The sequence below is a fragment of the Salvia miltiorrhiza genome, chromosome 6 (genome assembly GCF_028751815.1).
Source record: "Salvia miltiorrhiza cultivar Shanhuang (shh) chromosome 6, IMPLAD_Smil_shh, whole genome shotgun sequence".
Lineage (NCBI taxonomy): Eukaryota > Viridiplantae > Streptophyta > Magnoliopsida > Lamiales > Lamiaceae > Salvia > Salvia miltiorrhiza.
Genome location: NC_080392.1, coordinates 5727268 through 5745550, shown reverse-complemented (window position 1 = coordinate 5745550; position 18283 = coordinate 5727268). Strand labels below are relative to the sequence as shown.

Sequence of the window (18283 nt, the reverse complement as noted above, 5' to 3'; positions counted from 1 at the left end):
CTTGTAACTAGTACGTCCACCCGTGCGGTGCACGTCGAACATCGAAATTGAACGATATTTTAAAATAAAATAATTCATATCAATTACTCGATAAAGAACATGAGTATAAATAACTAAATTCATTAAAATCAAAAGCATGTATAGGGTAAATATCACTTTAAACCTCAAACTATTTGTGCATTATTAATTATATCCTGAACTATCGAAAATATTTTTTTAAACCTTCAATTATCAATTTTGTATCAATTGTACCATTCGTCCATTTTTTTTCTCCGAAAATTTGACCTGGTTCGTCCGATGTATTTAGAAGGAGTATTCTTTTTTTAACCTACATTGTACAAAACGAAGTTAGTATATGCCACACTAATCGAATATTTAAAGGGTGAAAAATGAATGAAGGGTACAATTGATACAAAATTGATAGTTCAAATTTAAAAAAATATTTTCAATAGTTCATGATATAATTGATAGTCCACGAATAGTTTGAGGTTTAAAGTGATATTTATCCTAAATAATAGTAATGAATATTAGTCATATATCATATAGATATAATTCATTCCAGCCATATTATTATTATTATTATAAAAAAATTTAAGCTTCATCAGGTTTGATGAAAACCTTTATTTTCCATCTTGAAATTATAGAATAGTAAAAATAGGTACTCCATTTTTTTTCTTACAAATTGAAATGGATAGTTTTCATTATTAACACAAAATCAAATATATAAAATTATTTCATTTCACGGCCCAAACTGATTAGCCCAATAACAATATAAAAATATATTTAAGAATCCATATCAGTATTAACGCAACTTTTTTTCTTCTTCTTTGGTCTTCTACTTCTTCTTCGCTCCTACGCTTGTTCTTGTAATACCCGTGCTTTTGATGACGTGTTTAATTGCTTAAGTTTGAGTAATTAGGGTATAGATCCCTTGTTTGATTTACTTTGTAAAGAGATGAGGAGTTATATGAAGTTCCCTTGTTATTTTTAAGATGTTGAGATGTTCTTTTGATGATGTTTGGATGATGTGAGATTTTATATCCGAAATTTGAGTTTGAGTATTCGAATAATTCGAGATAATTATTTGAATGAGAACGGTGAACTCGGAAGTGAGATCTGAGTCCGTTAAGACATTTTTGAAAATTTTGACTTTTTGACGATGAATAGTAAAATACTGCTATTTCGTCTTTTTGTCGACTTTCAAAATCTTACGTGCACGTCATCGAGAAATATTCTTAGTTTTTCGATACGAGTCCAATAATGAAAGTTTTTATTTTTGGATGACAAGTGAATAGTAAATTGTGATTTCTCGATAAACGAACCGAGCTCGTTTATCAGAATTTCGAGAACGAGCTTGCGTTTTCTATATTTATATAGAATTACGAGTATAATAAAAGTGAGTAGGAGTTGAGAGGGCGAGTAACGAAGAGTATGGATAGTTAGTCGTTAAAACGAGACGAAACGAGATATTTAACGACTAAGTGGGATAATATACTATCTAACCTACCCTACCCTAACCACCCCCAACCGCCCAAACCCACTCACTCACACTATATCACGTTGATATCAGCCACAACACACACACTAACACCTAAAACACACACACACTTCACGCATAACACCATTTTCTTTGGTGTTGGAGCTTTTGACCTCCGATTTGAGCACCGAGACGAGCGTCGATCATCTTTTCGATCACGTATCTAAGTAGGTAAGATCTCTACCTACGTTTTGATGGTTTTCTTTTCGATTTTCGTCGACGTCGAAAAACGTCGATTCTCGACTTTATTTTGAAACGACGTCGGATCGTCGTGAAATTTTAGTATGTTGTTCTTGGGTAGATGTTGAGCATGTTTAATGAAGGGAGTAAGAACGGAACGAACCGTAGCTATGAAACCCATGAGGGCAGCCCCGTTTTTCACATATTAGCTTGTCTTTCGATTTTTGTTTGATCGTTTTGACTTGATATTTGTGCTTAGGGGTATGCTAGAATCGATATATATTAAATTCGTATTTTTCCAAGCACGAAAATTGTATAAATTTTTAGAGTATGATTATTTAAATTCGTGAAGTTTGAGACGTTGCATAATGAATATTATTGCGTATATGTGTTCTACGATATCACATGAGCATGCTAATTGATTTACAATTTATGGATGATAATTGTTGAACGAAATTAAAACTGGAATTCTGTCAAAATTTTACAGCAGTTTCAAGCTTATGTTTCGATGAGTTTTCATTGCTTGATGGCTCTGAAATTTTAGTATGTTTATCTATGATATGTGTATTTCGTTGCTGCAAAATTTCATGTCTTTTGGATGATGTTTGCTATTTTAAAGATATTTTGAAAAATCCTTGACAGAATCTGTCAACTATTGGTAGACTTCACAAAAACGTTTATATCTATTAATCCATGAAGGATTTTGCATCACCGTTTTTTTTAAACGAAACTAGACTTCAATACTTTTCTAAAAACATAAGATTTCGATTTTTATGACCTCTGAAACAGAGCAGTTTATTATTTCAAAAATGCCCTGTTCTGCTGTCATATTTGTCCAACAGTAAAAGTGTATGAGTTTCATTGTTTATTTGGCAGATCATATGAACGTTTTCTCTTGTGAAATTTTAACCAAATCTTCAAGGATACCTTTAGTTTTGGATGATTAAATTTGATGGAATTTTATTAAGGTTTGCCTTGGTTTCTAATGGCCTAAACAAAATTGGCAGAAACTGTCAATCTTTGACAGCCTGCACTAAAAGAGCAATATCTCCAAAAACCTTTAACCTTTTTGGTTAACTACCATTTTTAGAGTGAACTACACTTCATGAAGTTTTTGAGATCAATTGGTATGAGAGTTTATGATGATTGAGTTGGTTGTTATGAAGTTTTAAAGATGACACAAAAACAGCAAAACTTTCTAGAAAATAACTTGATTATATTTGTTTTGATGGATGATACGATATGACTAAATGGTGTGAGTTGTGAGAGTTATGATTAACGCACATAAATGTTGGTATCTGACACTCGAACAATTGGTGTCGAGTATAAATGATAGTTTACTGATAAAGAGTTTTGATGATTTTGAATTGTTTGGGTTGCGTTGAAAAGATGTCAAGATGTTAAGTTTTGAGTCGAGAGACGAGTTCACGTAGTGAGATTCACGCGTTGAAATCTCGTGGCTGACATGATATATGAATAGGTCATGCCGAAATTTTTAGTGAAATTAGAATTTGAGCATAGTCGATTCTTGTTGACCCGTGACTCAAATACATGCCTAATGGAAAGTTTAACTTTCTAATTGGTTAATTAGACGAGATGAGAGCGAATAGATCTGCTAAGAAAGTGGACTTTTCGATGTGTTAAATATTTCTTTTAATTGAAGCGCTGCTAATTATAACATAAGGATGTTATAATTAATGAGTAATGACGAGAGATAATAATTGTTATATTGATTAACAATCAAGAGAGATGAACATTAGAGATACTAATGTTTCATAAAAGAAATTAGATTATTAATCGAGGTTTCTTTTATAACTTCTCACCAATTCTTCATAACGATGAAGGTCCTTTTGGGAAGTAACGACTTGAGGGAGAGAGTGACGTTACTCATTGATACAGAGACACAACGAGGTGGGCATTACTTTTACTATACGTATATAGAGATCCCCTGCGTGTCGTAGGCCTCTTATACGAATGAATGCATGAGATGATTTAACTGTTAATTTCAGTTTTATATATCTATCAAATGAGTTTAATGTTACATTTGAGCAAGTTATTTCGTTACAAAATATTTGAGTTAAAGTTATTTCAAGTATTGTCTTGCCATAAAATGTTTAAATTTTAGTATGATATCTATCTGCTTTGGCTTTGCCAATGATGCAATCGAATTCGGGTCCTGAGCAGTTGATAGCTATCCTGCCAGGGCTAGTGTACACCAGTGACCGTGAGTCATCTAGCGGGTTGGCCGGTCAAGTGACCGTGAGAGGTGGCCACCTCTCCGGCACACAGTTTCAGATATGATAGATTACAAAAGAACTTAGTCTGATCAGACGAACTTTAAGAATCACAAATGAACTTAATAAGCTTGGGCCTTTTTAGCGAAAAACTCCCTTGCTGTACTGTTTATGATGGCATGACAATTTACAGTTTTGAAGCATGTATTTTTATACCTAGGCATACGTGCCCACTGAGTGCTTTTGTACTCAGCCCTGCATATGTTTTCTAAATGTGCAGGTTGAGCTGATGTGATGATGGTGCTGCAATGAGCGGAGTCTCCAGGGTTGTTAATAAATAGTTAACCTGTCTAGAATATGTCTTCATACATATGTCTAGCTACTTTCCGCTGCAAGATGTTGTTGATGTTATAGTATGTTATGTCATACTTTGAGTCTTAAGAGAATGGTTTCATACGATGTATAACTTGATTAATGATATTAATTAAGTTTTATGCTGTCTTTCATAGACTGTTTTCAATTGAGTATTAATGAATAAAAATGACGAGTTTTATTAAGATGAGTAAGTTTTACGGCTATAAATGACGCCCCTTTTCTTCCCCTTCTTCTTTAACCCCATCCCTAGTCGTGGATCACTCGGCCTAACTATCCATAGTTAGGGCGGGCTGTGACAGTTCTCCCAAATGGTGATTTTCTTCTTAGCTCCTTCTTCCAAATACTTCTTCATATCGCTCTACATCTTCTAATCTAATTTCTATTATTTCTAGATTTTAAAATTCTAAAAATCATTTTGAAGTAACATAACTTCAAAGAAAGAAAATTAAGAAAAAGAATAGACAAAGCTACCATCTAATCGTCCTGCAAGTTGCAAAGTAATAACAGTTACTTTGGTGAAATATTGGTCATTGTTGTTGACATCACTTTCGTGTTGCAAACTGCAAATTGCAAAGTAGTAACAATTAAAAGCCAATAGTTATACGTGAAGATAGGTGAACTTGTGACCATTGTTGTCCTCGAACATTGACCAGTAGCAATCCTTTTTTTTTTTTTTTTTTGATCGGGCAAAGTCATGTTAGATGTTAGTAATTAATTTCCCATCCACTCCAAGAACCACCTTATCTCTCCATTCACCAAGATCCACCTTATATCTCCCATCTCCAATTCGCTCCCAAGAGGGATCGAACCCGGGTCACTTCACTTAAGTGAGGACCCGGTGGCCAGTGGGCTAAGCCCCCTGGTTGTCCTCGAACATTGACCAGTAGCAATCCTGATTAGTAGCTAGATGATATATAAGCAGCTTGGATGAGATGAATTAAGTTAACTTGAAGATAATAGTGGTGTCCATGGTAGAGCTCGACAAATTCATCCTCCCTATCCATCATTGTCCTGGTGGTTATGTCCCTCGACCTCCACGCCTTCCCCCGTCATCTTTGAGGTCCTCCACCGCAGCCGCCCCACTCTGTATCCCTACTTATTACTTCGTTTCACTTCCTCTTTATCCATAGAAGCACCACCAAAAGCTTCAAAGAGATGAATGACCGTATTCATGCTCCCGGTCCCCTCTTCCCACATGTTAAGGCCCATGCTCAATCTAGCCTCCTCAAATTACCAAAATTTCCTTCACTTCTCTATCAAAATTTCCTTCACTTCTCTATCATGTAGGCACATCAGTTTCGCCACATAAACAATGTGCCTACATACAACACTTTCTAATGTATGTTCTCATTTATCATACAATGAACATTTTAGAGAAACAACAAAATCAAAAGGACTAACATAGATATATTCCCTCATGTTCCTGCAGGAACTTCACTTATAAATTGCAAGGTATACAAAAAATTATAAAAAACTAACTTAACTTATCAACTCGTTTTCTAGAGACATGTTTTAATTACTAATTTACTGAAACAATTGTTTGAGTTCAAATCAATTAATTGAGGGTTACATAAAAGACTCATTCGCTTCTTTAGTTATATACTCCCCCCGTCCCCAAAATAAGTTCCTCTTTGGGGACGACACGAGTTTTAAGAAAAAATGATAAAGTGTATTGATAGTGGAGAAAAATATGTTATAATTAGTGTTGAGAGTGGTGAAAATGTGAAAAAGTGTTATAATTAGTATTGGGAGTGGTGAAAAAGTGAAAAGTAAGAATAAATAAAATATTATTAGTGGTGGGGTCAATGTCCAAAAATGGAAAGAAAGAAAGAAGAACTTATTTGGGGGACGTCCCAAAAAGGAAAAAGAGGAACTTATTTCAGGGACAGAGAGAGTATATGCTTCTCTTAATCCTAAAAAACACTCTATTCCCATCTTGATCTTTGACTTTTAGATTAATGTGCACCCAGCCAAAATTAAACAGCTAGACGATTAAAATTCATGACTTCTTTATTAGAGATTTATCATAATTTACAGTTTAGTTTTTTCTACCTTGTGCTGGAAAAAGTGTCTCTCTAGAGTTCCACTTCACTGCCGCATCAATATTTTCTTTATAAAAAATCTCTCTTTTGGGCAGTTGCTGCCGCAGACGGCCAACCTCTGCCCCAATCGCTCCGCCTCCTTATCTTGCTCCAAAACTATAGCTTTATATCCAAATCTAGAATAACATACCAGAAGAAAGATACAAAATTATATTGATAATATCAATAACAATGTCAATAATAATTGGGAAAAAAAAAATATGCAAACCATAACATAATAATCATATCCCAATAACATCGTAACATATACTCATATGCTCTAAATTACATGTATTATTCCAAAAAAAATCATTCTATACATGCTTCTCTATACCAGTATTCAAAATATAATCCACATATATTGGTAATGTAACCAAGCATTATAGAAAGAGAGATGAGAAAGAATTTTAGCGGTCGATCTCTTCTTCCTCGAAGATTTGGCATCTTGATCATCACCACCAGATGTGTCATCCATGTTGTCGCTCTCGGATCTGGTTCTTCTGTGCTGTTCATCTCGGCTTCTTCTTCCATTAAACATTGATTGTACGTTTTCCACCATTCTTGCCATCTACCCTTGCCTCTCCCATGCTTCAATCATAAAAAAACATCTGCATCTTTATGCATGAATGGATGGAGAGAACTCGAAGAAAATCGCATTAATTTATGAGAATTTATCTTTGCTTCAAGATATTGTGAGAGAACCGTGTTGTGCGAGTGAGTGAGAGAACGTGTTAGACAAAGAGAGATAGTTGTTGCTGCAAGAGAACGTGTGAGAGATGATTTTATCGAGAAAATTAATTGCTGAAAACTCTGTTTTCATATAATACTAGTGTTGTCCCCGTGCTTCGCACGGGTTAGCACCTTTTATTTTGTCTTTTTAAATTAATTTATATAATTAAAATATTTAGTAAAATAATAAAGATTCAAATATACACTAAACTCAAAATAAATAATTCTTTTGATGAAAATAAATTATTTTTGTAGCATATTAAGGTAATTTTTTACTTAATTAATAAAGTAGATTCTTATAAATATATGATAAAATAAAAAAGTATTATAGATACTCCATATGATGAAACGTAAAATATATAATGATGATAAAATAGTTTAGAAAATATTTTTATTAAAATACGTTTTCATCATTCTCAATACACTCAATAATTTTTCTTCGTTTTCAATACATTCAATAATCTTTTTCTTAAAATCGTGTCAGTCCCTCCTATGAAATTCTTTTGTGTACAAAGGGAGTATTAAATTGAGGAAATCTATATTCCAAATATTGCAACTCAAGATTAAGAAAGAAAATTATGAAACATGGAATTTAAAACCTAAACATGAAACAGAAATACAACTAAAAAGCCAATTGAGAAAAATATTCCTAAAACTATATATTCTGACTCTAGAGCAAATACATCTTCTTCGTATAGTGAAATTAAATCTACTTAGCCTCAAGCTAAACATTTAGATTTGAATAACTCTTTCACAATACATGGTAGTTTAAAAGGCTACAATATTCTACAACATCAAAATAATTAAGCGGACATAACATTAAATTTTATTTTTTACTAAATGTAAATTGTAGCAGTAAACATTTAGTTTCTATCGGTAACAACTAAACACCAATTCTAGCGAGAGAAATTCTGATAGTTCTAACATCACAGGCAGATGACCACTTATCCTATAATATGTCCAAGCATATGTTTCCATAAAACATCTGACGTTAGGATGAAAGAAAGATGTATCAAATTTCTAGCAAAATATGTTGTCTTCCTCAGGAAATGCAGATATCCCAAAATCACCTCCCATCATTAGGACCATTAGCTCGGACAGCAACATGAGAATTCAAAAAGAGAGTTATATTTTACTTGCTGAGACAGAGAGACCGGTTATTGCCCACACATGATGCTTGGTTTCTTTCATCTTCACATGGTATACCCCAACATATCCATGCAGCCCAGCATGAAATAGGTTGAGGGCATCTTCTTGAATCTTGGCAATCCCATACCTTAAGGAACTTTTTGACTGATTCTGAGTCAATCAACTGGAGGATAAAATACAAATATAATGAGAAGTGTTCTATAAATATAAACTGAAGTGCAATAATAAGTTGTTTTCCGAGGAGACGCTAGGTAGGCAAAACTGAACACATGAGGCTTTTAGTGCTATATTGCAAAATAAAATTTAATCAGAGAAAGACCTTGTAAGCACTTGCATGAAGGGTAAGAGACCGAGCAATGCGTTTATTCTGTTCCAGATCACGAAGAAGACGTTCACGCAGTTCAGAACAAAGTTCATTCAGCCACTTCTGAACAGTAGACAGAGATGTGTCCCTTCAATATAACTATATAAGTGAGTTGCAGGGAAAGAGAAAGGAAAGTTCAAGGCCCTCATTCCTGATTCAATATCCAAATGTGCAGCTAGTCGACCTCAATATAAGTAACAATCATCTAAGAGAAAAGGCCCCAACTGCTATCACCTAGCTAAAAAACTCAAGAAACATGACTTGTTAGAAATATATTTGATTGGTGTAAGTTGCAATCATCTAAAGGGGCTTTCAGGATTTGCAGATATAATAATTTTTTTTCAAGAAAACCACATCCTGTACCACACAAGCTATATTTGGGTGACTACTTATAACAAAATCAACAACACTATAAAAAGCAAAGATAGAGAAGACATCATCTACTGTAATTTTTTATTTTTGTTGGAGAAATTGGGGATCTCTGCGGTTCAAATGTCATCTAACAATAAACAAAAATCGCACATTACAATAAAGAACACCAGGGGAAGGAGAAGCCATTATTGGCGATTTTCAGACCTTTTATTTGCCCCAGAGGAGTTGTTGTCGACGTTTCTGATTTTCTCTTCGGCGAAGGAGAAGTCATCTCCTCTCATCCTCCATCAGGTGGGTGGTGAAGATGTAAAATTAGTAAGTTCGCCGGAGTAATTTTTCTGAGTTTTGATATTCACCATAGAAGGAGGAGTCGCTATCGCGTTTCTGTTTTTCATCGGAGAAGGAGAAATCATGTCACCTATGGAGCTATTTTCCTATGCGGCGACGATGGCAGAGCAGACTGAATCGGAAGAAGAGAAAGAAGGAAGGCGACGGAGGTTAAACCGGAAGATGGAGAAATCGCAAACTGCGTCGGAAGAACAGAAGAATATGTTGAGAAGTCTGAAGAACATAAGAATATGGTGAGAGAAACAGAAGAATATGCTAAGAAGATGAGAAGGAAGAAAAGAAGAATATGTTGCGTAAAAACTGAAAAAACAAAATTGGAGAAATGAAAAGTCTTGACCAACAATTTTTAGGGAGAAATATGAAAAGACAATTTTTTCTTAGATGTGTTTAGGCGGGAAAGTTTTGAGAAACTACTTTCCTTTAGTATAATAGATAGATAATATATAGATATAGATAGATTAATTAAAATAGATATAAATTTGCCCATTATATGTTGTTTTATTTACTAAATTACCATAAACTGTGTTTTCATAGAATATATAGATATATAGATTGCACGAAAAATATTTTTATATTTTATTATATATAAAATTGATTATTATTTGATTATTATATAAAAATTCTAAATATAATTAAAAATACTATAGTTTAAGATAAATATATTTTAGTTTAATATAAAAATAATAAATAATAATTCATATTAATAAAAAAAATTATATTGTGTAAAAAGAAAACAATATAAGTTAAAAGATAATTGAAAAAATAGATTTATTCAAAAAAAGAGGAGAGAGGAGAGAGAATTTTCTTAAGTTTAAATCTTTAAATAAATATAACTTTTATATTTTAAATTCAATATTTACATAACATATATCAAATTAAAGCTCTTGTCATGATCTTTAATTTGATATGCATATAAAATATTTTATAATTAGTCTAATTTTACAATTTAAAAAAAATAAAATAGAAAAATAAGAAGTTAAAAAAAAAAAGATGTATAGCTTATAAATAAACCTTTCAATTTTATTCTAACTACAAAATTGCCACTCAATTTTGAAATTGATTTGAAATCAATTTGAAATTGAAAACTCCATTTTTAATATAGTATAGATATAGTAAGTAAATATATCGCATCAAGGTATGTGAATTCATTGTTATTTTTCCTCCATTTGCTAACATCATCTACTGTTTTATTCACACTAACTAAAACGTTTAATGTTTTCCAATATAAACGAAACGAGACGAGTGCATTTGGCATAACACAAATTAGCATTGATCAAGATGAAGATAAACTTAATTAGCAGGAAGCTAATCAAACCTACCACCCAAACTCCTCAACACCTCAACCAATACAGCATCTCCTTCACCGATGAGTTCTGCCCGCCCATGAACGTTCGCATCCTTCTCTTCTACACCTCCGCATCCAAACGAATCTGCCGCTTACAAAAATCGCTCTCAGAAATCCTGCCGCGATTCTACCCTCTCGCCGGAAGATACACCAAGAACGATCACGTGGTCGACTGCAACGACGAGGGAGCCGAATTCATCGAAGCGGAAGCCACCGACGTCGAATCCATGGATCTCATTAGGGCAATGGAGTGTGATCAGCTCAACCACTTCTTCTCGCGGCAGTTCCACCAGATGGACGAGTCCGCCGCCTGCCCGCTGCTCTCCGTCCAAGCCACGCATTTCAAGTGCGGCGGCCTCGCGGTCGGCATCAGCGTCACGCACAGGATTTTCGATGGATCATCTCTGGAGACATTCGTTCAGGCCTGGTCGGATCACAGCGCCGCCGGAGGAACTGCGATCACACCGAGTTTTGACTCGCCGTCGTTGCTTCCCCGCGGCGATCTGGATTGCACCCCGACTACGGATAAGTCGGAGATGAGGAACATCAGCATCTGCGCGAAGAGGTTTTTGTTTACCGCGGCAGCGATAACTCGCCTGAGATACAAACTCGGGCGAGAGGAAAGCGATCCGTATGTCTCGAGAGTGCGGGCGGTGTGTGCCCTAATAGCCAAAGCCTTGATCAATCTGGACCGGGCGAGGCACGGGCGGTCGAGGCCGTGCCTCGTCGTGCAGGCTTTCAACGTGAGGAAGAGGACAGTGCCGCCTCTGCGGAAGGATGCTTGTGGAAATTTTGCAGTACAATCGGTCACTCGCAGCATGTCTGCTGCGGAGGCTGAGAGAATGAGCGTTGGAGGGTTGGTGGGTGTATTAGGAGAGGCCATCGAGAAAACGACGTCGGATTGCTCGAGAATACTGTGTGCAGGTGCGGGCGGGCTTAATGAGATGGTGATGGAGCCGACGGTGAATGCGGTGGTGAAGTCGTGGAGCGGTGAGGCGAACGTGATCTGGTTTAGCGATTGGAGTAAGTTTGAATACTCGAAGACTGATTTCGGATGGGGGAAGGCAGAGTGGGCGAGCATCGGACCTGTTGCCGTCGAAAATACGGCGGTGTTAACGGAGACGGGAGAGGATGGTGAGATTGAGGCGTGGGTGCATTTGAAGTCAAATCATATGGGATGGTTCGAGGAGGATGAAGGGATTAGATTATTTACAAAATTAATGTAACAAAGTTTTTGTTAATGTTTTACATGGGAATGAGATCCAATAATTGTCATAGTCATTGCATACATGTGTTAAAAGGTTTGGTATGCGATATTTTAAGTTTCTACGTCGAGCACATGTTAAGCTATCTTCAGACCTTCAAGACAACTGCAAAGACAAAAACTTGTGCACATTTGATAGGGTGCATCACTTTATTTAAGGTTCAACAATCTCTAATTAAAATTTACTTTTTTCTATATAAAATTAGCATTTAAATTCATGCAATGCATGGAAATTATTTTTATATTTTTTACGTATAAAATTGATCCAATATAATTATCATATAAATATATATAAATATAATAAAGAATATAATTTTAACTGAATGTAGTTGAATTTGAAATAGGAAAAAAAAAAAAAAGAATTCACAATAATAAAAATCGATATTTTGAAAAAGCAAAAAAAAAAAGAGAGAGGAGATGATGGAATTTTCTTAAATTTTAATCTCTAAATAAATATAACTTTTAATTATAAATTCAATATTTACATAAAATATAGTATTAAATTAACGCTCTTGTCGTTATATCTAATATTTTATAATTAGTCGAAGTTACAATTTTAGAAATTAAATAAAACAGAAAGATAAGAAGATGGAAAATGAAAATAAAAAGAAAAAATAATTTACAAATAAACCTTCACTTTTATTATAATCACAAAAATGTCGTTCAATTTTAAAATTATATAAAATTTATTCTAAATTCAAAGTTACATTTTTAATAGAAACAATAAGGCCGGATGGCCCTATTGAGTTGACAAACACAAATTATGGCCCTCACTTGAAATAAATTAAAATTTGGCCATTTTTTATACTGTATGCCTATTATACCCTTTAACCCCCCCTCTCTCTCTCTCTCTGCACAAAAAAGAAGAAGAAAAACTCTCCCTCTCTCCTCTTCAAATTGGCGCCGAAGAAGCTGTCTCCGATGGCTGTGGCCAATTCCCTCGACTGGTCACTCGCCTATGGTGACGCGGACGGAGGGCTCTCGCATCGAGCGGCCGAGGCTGCTGGCGCGGCGGAGAAAGCGAGTGACGCCACGGAGGCCGAGGAAGCGGGAGCGATTGTTGGGGCTCTGGTCGCCAATCAAAGGTGTAGTGTCGACGGCAGTTGCCGCCGTGGGCGACGACAAGCTGTCGTTGTTCGACGACATCGTTTCGGGGGAATTTTGAATTTCTGGTTTTTTCTAATTAATTTTCGGGTGTGTCAGTGATGATTGTTGTTGTTGTTGTTTCTGTATTTTGTGCTGCACGTATGGCACTTATGGCACTATTAGTGCCATAAGTGCCAAAAGGACCATTTTAAACACTTCCCCCTAGAGTTTAGATATTTCGTTTAGGGTTTAGATTATTCATTTAGGGTTTAAATGTTTCATTTAGGGTTTAGATGATGCTGTTGTTTCTGTATTTGTGCTGCACGTATGACACTATTAGTGTCATAAGTGCCAAAATGATCATTTTACTTGATTTTATTTTCGATTTCCATTGGCACTTATGGCACTATTAGTGTCATAAGTGCCAGAAGAACCATTTTACGTGATTAATTTTTTTATTTCCCTTGGCACTTATGGCACTGCCATAAGTGCCAACAGGACCATTTTACTTGATTTTATTTTGAATTTTTGTTGGCACTTATGACACTAATAGTGCCAAAAGTGCTAACCCGACCCGGCACGCGACCCGCGTGCTTGATCCTACCCAGTCCGCCTCATTAAGGGTAAAAACGTCCAAAATCAATAAAAATGGCCAAATTTTATGTTTTTTCAATGAGTGACCATAAATTGTGTTTTATGTTTCATTTTGGCTACTTCAAAATTTTACTTTTTTTAATATAGTATAGATTTATTAATCACAACTGACATTTTATTTGGGTTGTATAAAATTTATTCTAAATTCAAAATTATATTTTTAATATAGTATAGATTTATTAATGACAAGATCAAAGAGGTCGGCTTCACAGCGCGGGCGGCAAGCAATCGGCGGAGGTCAATGACAAAGGAACCGTGAGTTGAACTTAAGTCAATGACCGGAATTTCTGTAGCCAAAGGAACCGTGAGTTGAACGCGCTGCTCATTGGTATTAATTTTTTTTATTAATTACATAAGTTAATAAAGAAATTTAAAGATCGCGATGGAGGACTCGAACCCAGGACCTCAGGTCTTGGGCATTAACCTTCGACCGCTGGGCCAACACACACACGCTCATTGGTAGTATTATTATCATTGTGAATAAGAGGTTTTGTATGCAAATGGCCGGGATGAAGACTGAAAGTTCCACCTCTGGATTAATGTTGGTATATATATAGAGAGATGTTGCTCAAAATCATAGATGAACAAAGGTGTCCACAGTTGGCGGTGTTGGTGTTATCTTCATTTCTGGCTGTTTTGGTGTTGGTACGTAGTATTACTTTATTTTTGGCTGTTTTTACCTCAAATGTAATCTCCAATGCCACATTTTCTCCAAAAGAGTTTTGTGAGTAGTACATGCAGTCAATAAAAGGGAATTATTTTGTGCATGTGTTGGTCTGGCGGTAATGTAGCTAATGCCTAAACTCAAAGGTCACACGTTCAAATCCACTGTCACTCAATTTCTAAAATTACAAGTAATGTAACATGACAATGTACAAGACCCGAAAAACACTAGATTCGAACTGCATCAATAGGCCTTTTCCCCTGCTGATAGTAGTCGAAATAAACCTCTATATAGTTTCTTACTTTCTTAAACATTCTTGGCCTCTCTTCATTCATAAGTTCTTCTACCGGTTCGATCTCTTTCTCAGGATCAGGAGAGAAGAACATAGCCAAACTATTCCTCGCCCTCTCCGAGTTCGCAACTGCTCTGTGCACAGGGCTTTTGAATATCCCGTTGCTCATTATCTGCGAAAAACAAGCAACGGGAGCAGATTACATGACACCGCGGATCAAGCAAAGAAGCCTCATTGTCACAAGAAAAAATGATGACATATTATAACACATCATCAGTAATTGGTGATCACAGACTAAGTAAGAAGCATTATTATCAAAACCAAGAAAACAGATCTCATGGTAATTGTTTCCTTACAGATGCATACCTCGAGCTGATCACCTATGTTAACAAGCAATGAATGAGGCATTGAGGGAGCCCAAAACCATTGGTTGTCTTTCAGAATCTGAAGGCCACGCACATCTCTGTCCTGCAGGACAATGGTTATCCCAGATCCATCTGCGTGTGGTTTGAGGCAAAGAACTTGATCGGGTTTTGAACACGGGGGATAGTAGTTGAATCTTGCAAACATCGTCTGTTGTTCTCCAAATTTGTTCAGAAAACTACCCTCTGGCAAGCTTAACAACTTTTCCATCGACTTGAGCAGGTGTTCTTCAATCTGTTTAAGTTTAGCAATGTAATCATGCAACACTTTTCTGCAGAAAAATCCATTGCCCTTCATATGGTCAAAATAAGTTTTCCATTTTCTAACTCCCCATACACTTAGGCTGCGTTTACTTTGATAGATAAATTTATCCGTGGAAAAATATGAAGGCAGTTACCTAAATGATTCTGGATTTTGAGGCCAGTGTTGAAGTTTTTGTTGGTGATCCGGAGCTACTTGCAGATACAATCTATCATTCCAATCTAGAGGTTGGTTGTCGAAGAGAACTAAATCGTTGCCATATCCTTCATAGTCGTCGCCACGCCTTGCATATTTTTGCTTCTCGGTCATGGGCAGCTCAAAGAAATTTCTGGCAAGTTGGCGTACTTCATCCAGGAACAAATCATCGATGCCATGGTTTATTGCCTGAAATCCAAACATCAATTGTTTCATAAACAAAAAAAATTGACTATTCATAAAAAAAATTGTTTCATAAGTTTGAAAATCTTCATCAATCAATGCACTAATCATCACTATGAAAATTGACTTTTGACAACACTTTGATGAATTAACAAGTAAGAGTGTCTGATTTTAGCATATATTCCAAATCCTTTCATGAATAATCAAGGATGCAATTGGTTACATTTCGGAAAAAAGCAAATTCTAATCTTATGATAATTTACGCAGCACTGCAGCATCATTCAATTTCATTAATCGACTGATCATTATCGTATTACTACTTTAAGTTGTTCTCTCTGCTTTATTCCCCCCTTTCAATACTTCACTTTTAATTAGGGCAAAAAAATAAATATCCGAATCAAAGAAATAGGATCAATTTCATGAGCAATTGAATGATGGAAATAAACAGTGAAGAACCTGGAAACAGCCCCATGAAGTGAGAGCGGAGCGGAGGCGGAGCAGCTCCGCCGCATCGGACAAGCGGGAGAGGTCAATGACAGGAATGTCGGTAGCCAAAGGAACAGTAAGATCAATGGGCCCATACTTAGCAGATCGGTCCAGATATACCTCTGCGGGAGCTCATCGCTATTTTTAATCAATTCTTCAACTGTTGAGCAGCAGGCCGCCTCTGGTTTTACTGAGGGAGAGACTTCAGCCATGGAATTGGTATTCATTCTAGAGATGAGAGAAAACAGAGAAGCTTGCTTGGGATTCGAATGGGATAAATACCAAAGTCGTCATCAACAATATTTTTTCTAACGTCGGTGTTGAATTGACTATTGGTGATGTCCGGCATCTTATTTTGATTAAATTATTGGCCGTTTATTGTAACGATGTCTCAAAGTCAATTAACCAATTTTTGGTAAATTAAGTTAAAAAATGGGCAGCTCATATATACCCATGGCAAACATTAAGAGAGTAGAGTCGTAGCCATGATCCAATAACAGATTGTCTTCCTCTTTCGAGTTCACCATTAATGCCGTAGTCACAAGTAAGAAGTAAGTGAAAATTTCAATCGACACAATATTACTCCCTCCGTCTCGACTATCTTGAGACAAAACTTTTACATACGAGATTTAAGAAATTAGTGTTAATTTTATATATGTATTAAGTGTGATAGGTGAAAAAATGAAAAAGTGAATAAAGAGATTTTATGTCAAATAAGATAATGTTTAGGTGGGACGCTAAAAAAAAAGTTGTCTAAAGAGATCCAACAGTGGCTGGGTATTTACACGGCACAACCAGCTCGCATTCAAGATTTCTTCGGTTTGTTTTCTTCATTTCGGAATGATAAAAAAATCAGATCTTTGCTGTTGTCGACTTGGGTTTGTGCTGTTTGGATCTTATGGAAGAAGAGAAACGAGAAATGTTTTGAAAAGAATGAGTGGGATGCAAACTCCATTGTTTTGGAGATCAAAATCAAGCTATGGTGTTGGAATAGGGTGTTTAGAATTGTTGACAAAGAGCTTGATGTTCAAATTTGGTGCGCCAATGATCTCATTATTTCCTTGATGTAAGCTTGCGGTCATGGTATCTCCGGTACCACTAATCTTTTATCAATTTTTTACTTTTTTCTGATTTAAAAAAAAAAAAGATGGAACGAAGAGAATATTTTTCATACTCGTACAATTCCATGCACCATCTTCATCATAATCTCAGCAACCTTAACGTTAGAAGTTAGCTTGGCTGAAAATATTTATCTAACTCAAATCACACTACACATTTAAGAACAAGTTTTTGCTGCTACTCTCCTACAAAGTTAGTGTTGTAACAAACTATATGACTATCTTTACCCTTATTTTTCGAAAACATTACTACCCTGCATCCATGCACATCACATCACATATATTAACAAGCTTTTGACTTTTAACAAAGGAGATTCGATATAGATATATAATGCAAAATTGGATGATGGGATGAAGAGAGTGAAGATTCATCCATGGTGGTATATATATATATAGAGTGAGATTGTAGGAAAACGTGATCTGCTTGCTTTACTTCATTGGAAATTCCAATTCAGGTAGTTAATGAAAGCACTTTCAAGCAATTAAAATTGATGTGTACCACGCACGCTTAATGTCTCATTTTCAATTTTTAAAGTTTTGTGTTATTGTTTTTTCTTCTATTTCAATTTTACTCACTCCGTCCACGAATCTTGACATGTATTTCTTTTTGTATCGTCCCACGAATCTTGACACATTTCTAAATAAGATAATAATTATTATAATTTATATCCTACTTTATCACTTTTATTGCATTCTCTCTCCTACTTTATCACTTTTATACTTTATTAACTACACAATAATTAAAACACTAATCTACAACTCTTAATTTCTGTGTCGAAACCAAACGTGTCAAGATTCGTGGGACGGAGGGGGTATATGTTATAGTTTAAGGCATTATAATTACTCCATTTTTTATTATTTAATTATTTTCACTTTTTTAAAAATAACTTATTGTTGTGTAATAAACAGTCATTTTGCATAGTTTTCATGCGTTATTTTCATG

The 18283-nt window shown here is 35.4% G+C and overlaps 2 protein-coding genes, 1 long non-coding RNA gene and 1 pseudogene across 4 annotated transcripts; 2 read left to right on the top strand and 2 right to left on the bottom strand.

Moving 5' to 3' along the window:
* The first annotated feature begins 1566 nt into the window (after nt 1-1566).
* On the top strand, nt 1567-4488 carry LOC130988195 (uncharacterized). Its single transcript, XR_009090005.1, has 3 exons — nt 1567-1708; nt 3562-3628; nt 4232-4488. It is a non-coding gene; the product is annotated as an uncharacterized LOC130988195 (long non-coding RNA).
* Nucleotides 4489-7939: 3451 nt separating this feature from the next.
* LOC130988194 (uncharacterized) lies at nt 7940-9783 on the bottom strand. Of its 2 annotated transcripts, none has more exons than XR_009090004.1 (3): nt 9226-9758; nt 8605-8887; nt 7940-8448 (listed from the first exon to the last, which is right to left on the bottom strand). XR_009090004.1 is itself a non-coding variant. In XM_057911974.1 (3 exons), the coding sequence occupies exons 1-3, from the start codon at nt 9300-9302 to the stop codon at nt 8269-8271; spliced, it is 390 nt and encodes a 129-aa protein (XP_057767957.1). In that variant the 5' UTR covers nt 9303-9783; the 3' UTR covers nt 7940-8268. The 2 variants fall into 2 exon arrangements, 1 of the variants encoding a protein (XP_057767957.1); XM_057911974.1 differs by having other exon boundaries at nt 8605-8737; nt 9226-9783.
* Nucleotides 9784-10601: 818 nt separating this feature from the next.
* Nucleotides 10602-11995, top strand: LOC130988192 (pelargonidin 3-O-(6-caffeoylglucoside) 5-O-(6-O-malonylglucoside) 4'''-malonyltransferase-like). The gene has a single exon (XM_057911973.1). The coding sequence runs from the start codon at nt 10648-10650 to the stop codon at nt 11938-11940; it is 1293 nt and encodes a 430-aa protein (XP_057767956.1). The 5' UTR covers nt 10602-10647; the 3' UTR covers nt 11941-11995.
* A 2468-nt stretch (nt 11996-14463) lies between these two features.
* Nucleotides 14464-16546, bottom strand: LOC130988191 (protein SRG1-like; annotated as a pseudogene).
* Between the last annotated feature and the right edge of the window lie 1737 nt (nt 16547-18283).

Coding starts and splice junctions, on each gene's coding strand:
- LOC130988194 (XM_057911974.1), bottom strand. CDS start 9,302: ATGAGAGGAGATGACTTCTCCTTCGCCGAAGAGAAAATCAGAAACGTC. Junction 8,738..9,225: donor TCCTCTGGGGCAAATAAAAG/GTCTGAAAATCG, acceptor GTTATATTGAAG/GGACACATCTCTGTCTACTG. Junction 8,449..8,604: donor TTCATGCAAGTGCTTACAAG/GTCTTTCTCTGA, acceptor TTTATCCTCCAG/TTGATTGACTCAGAATCAGT.
- LOC130988192 (XM_057911973.1), top strand. CDS start 10,648: ATGAAGATAAACTTAATTAGCAGGAAGCTAATCAAACCTACCACCCAA.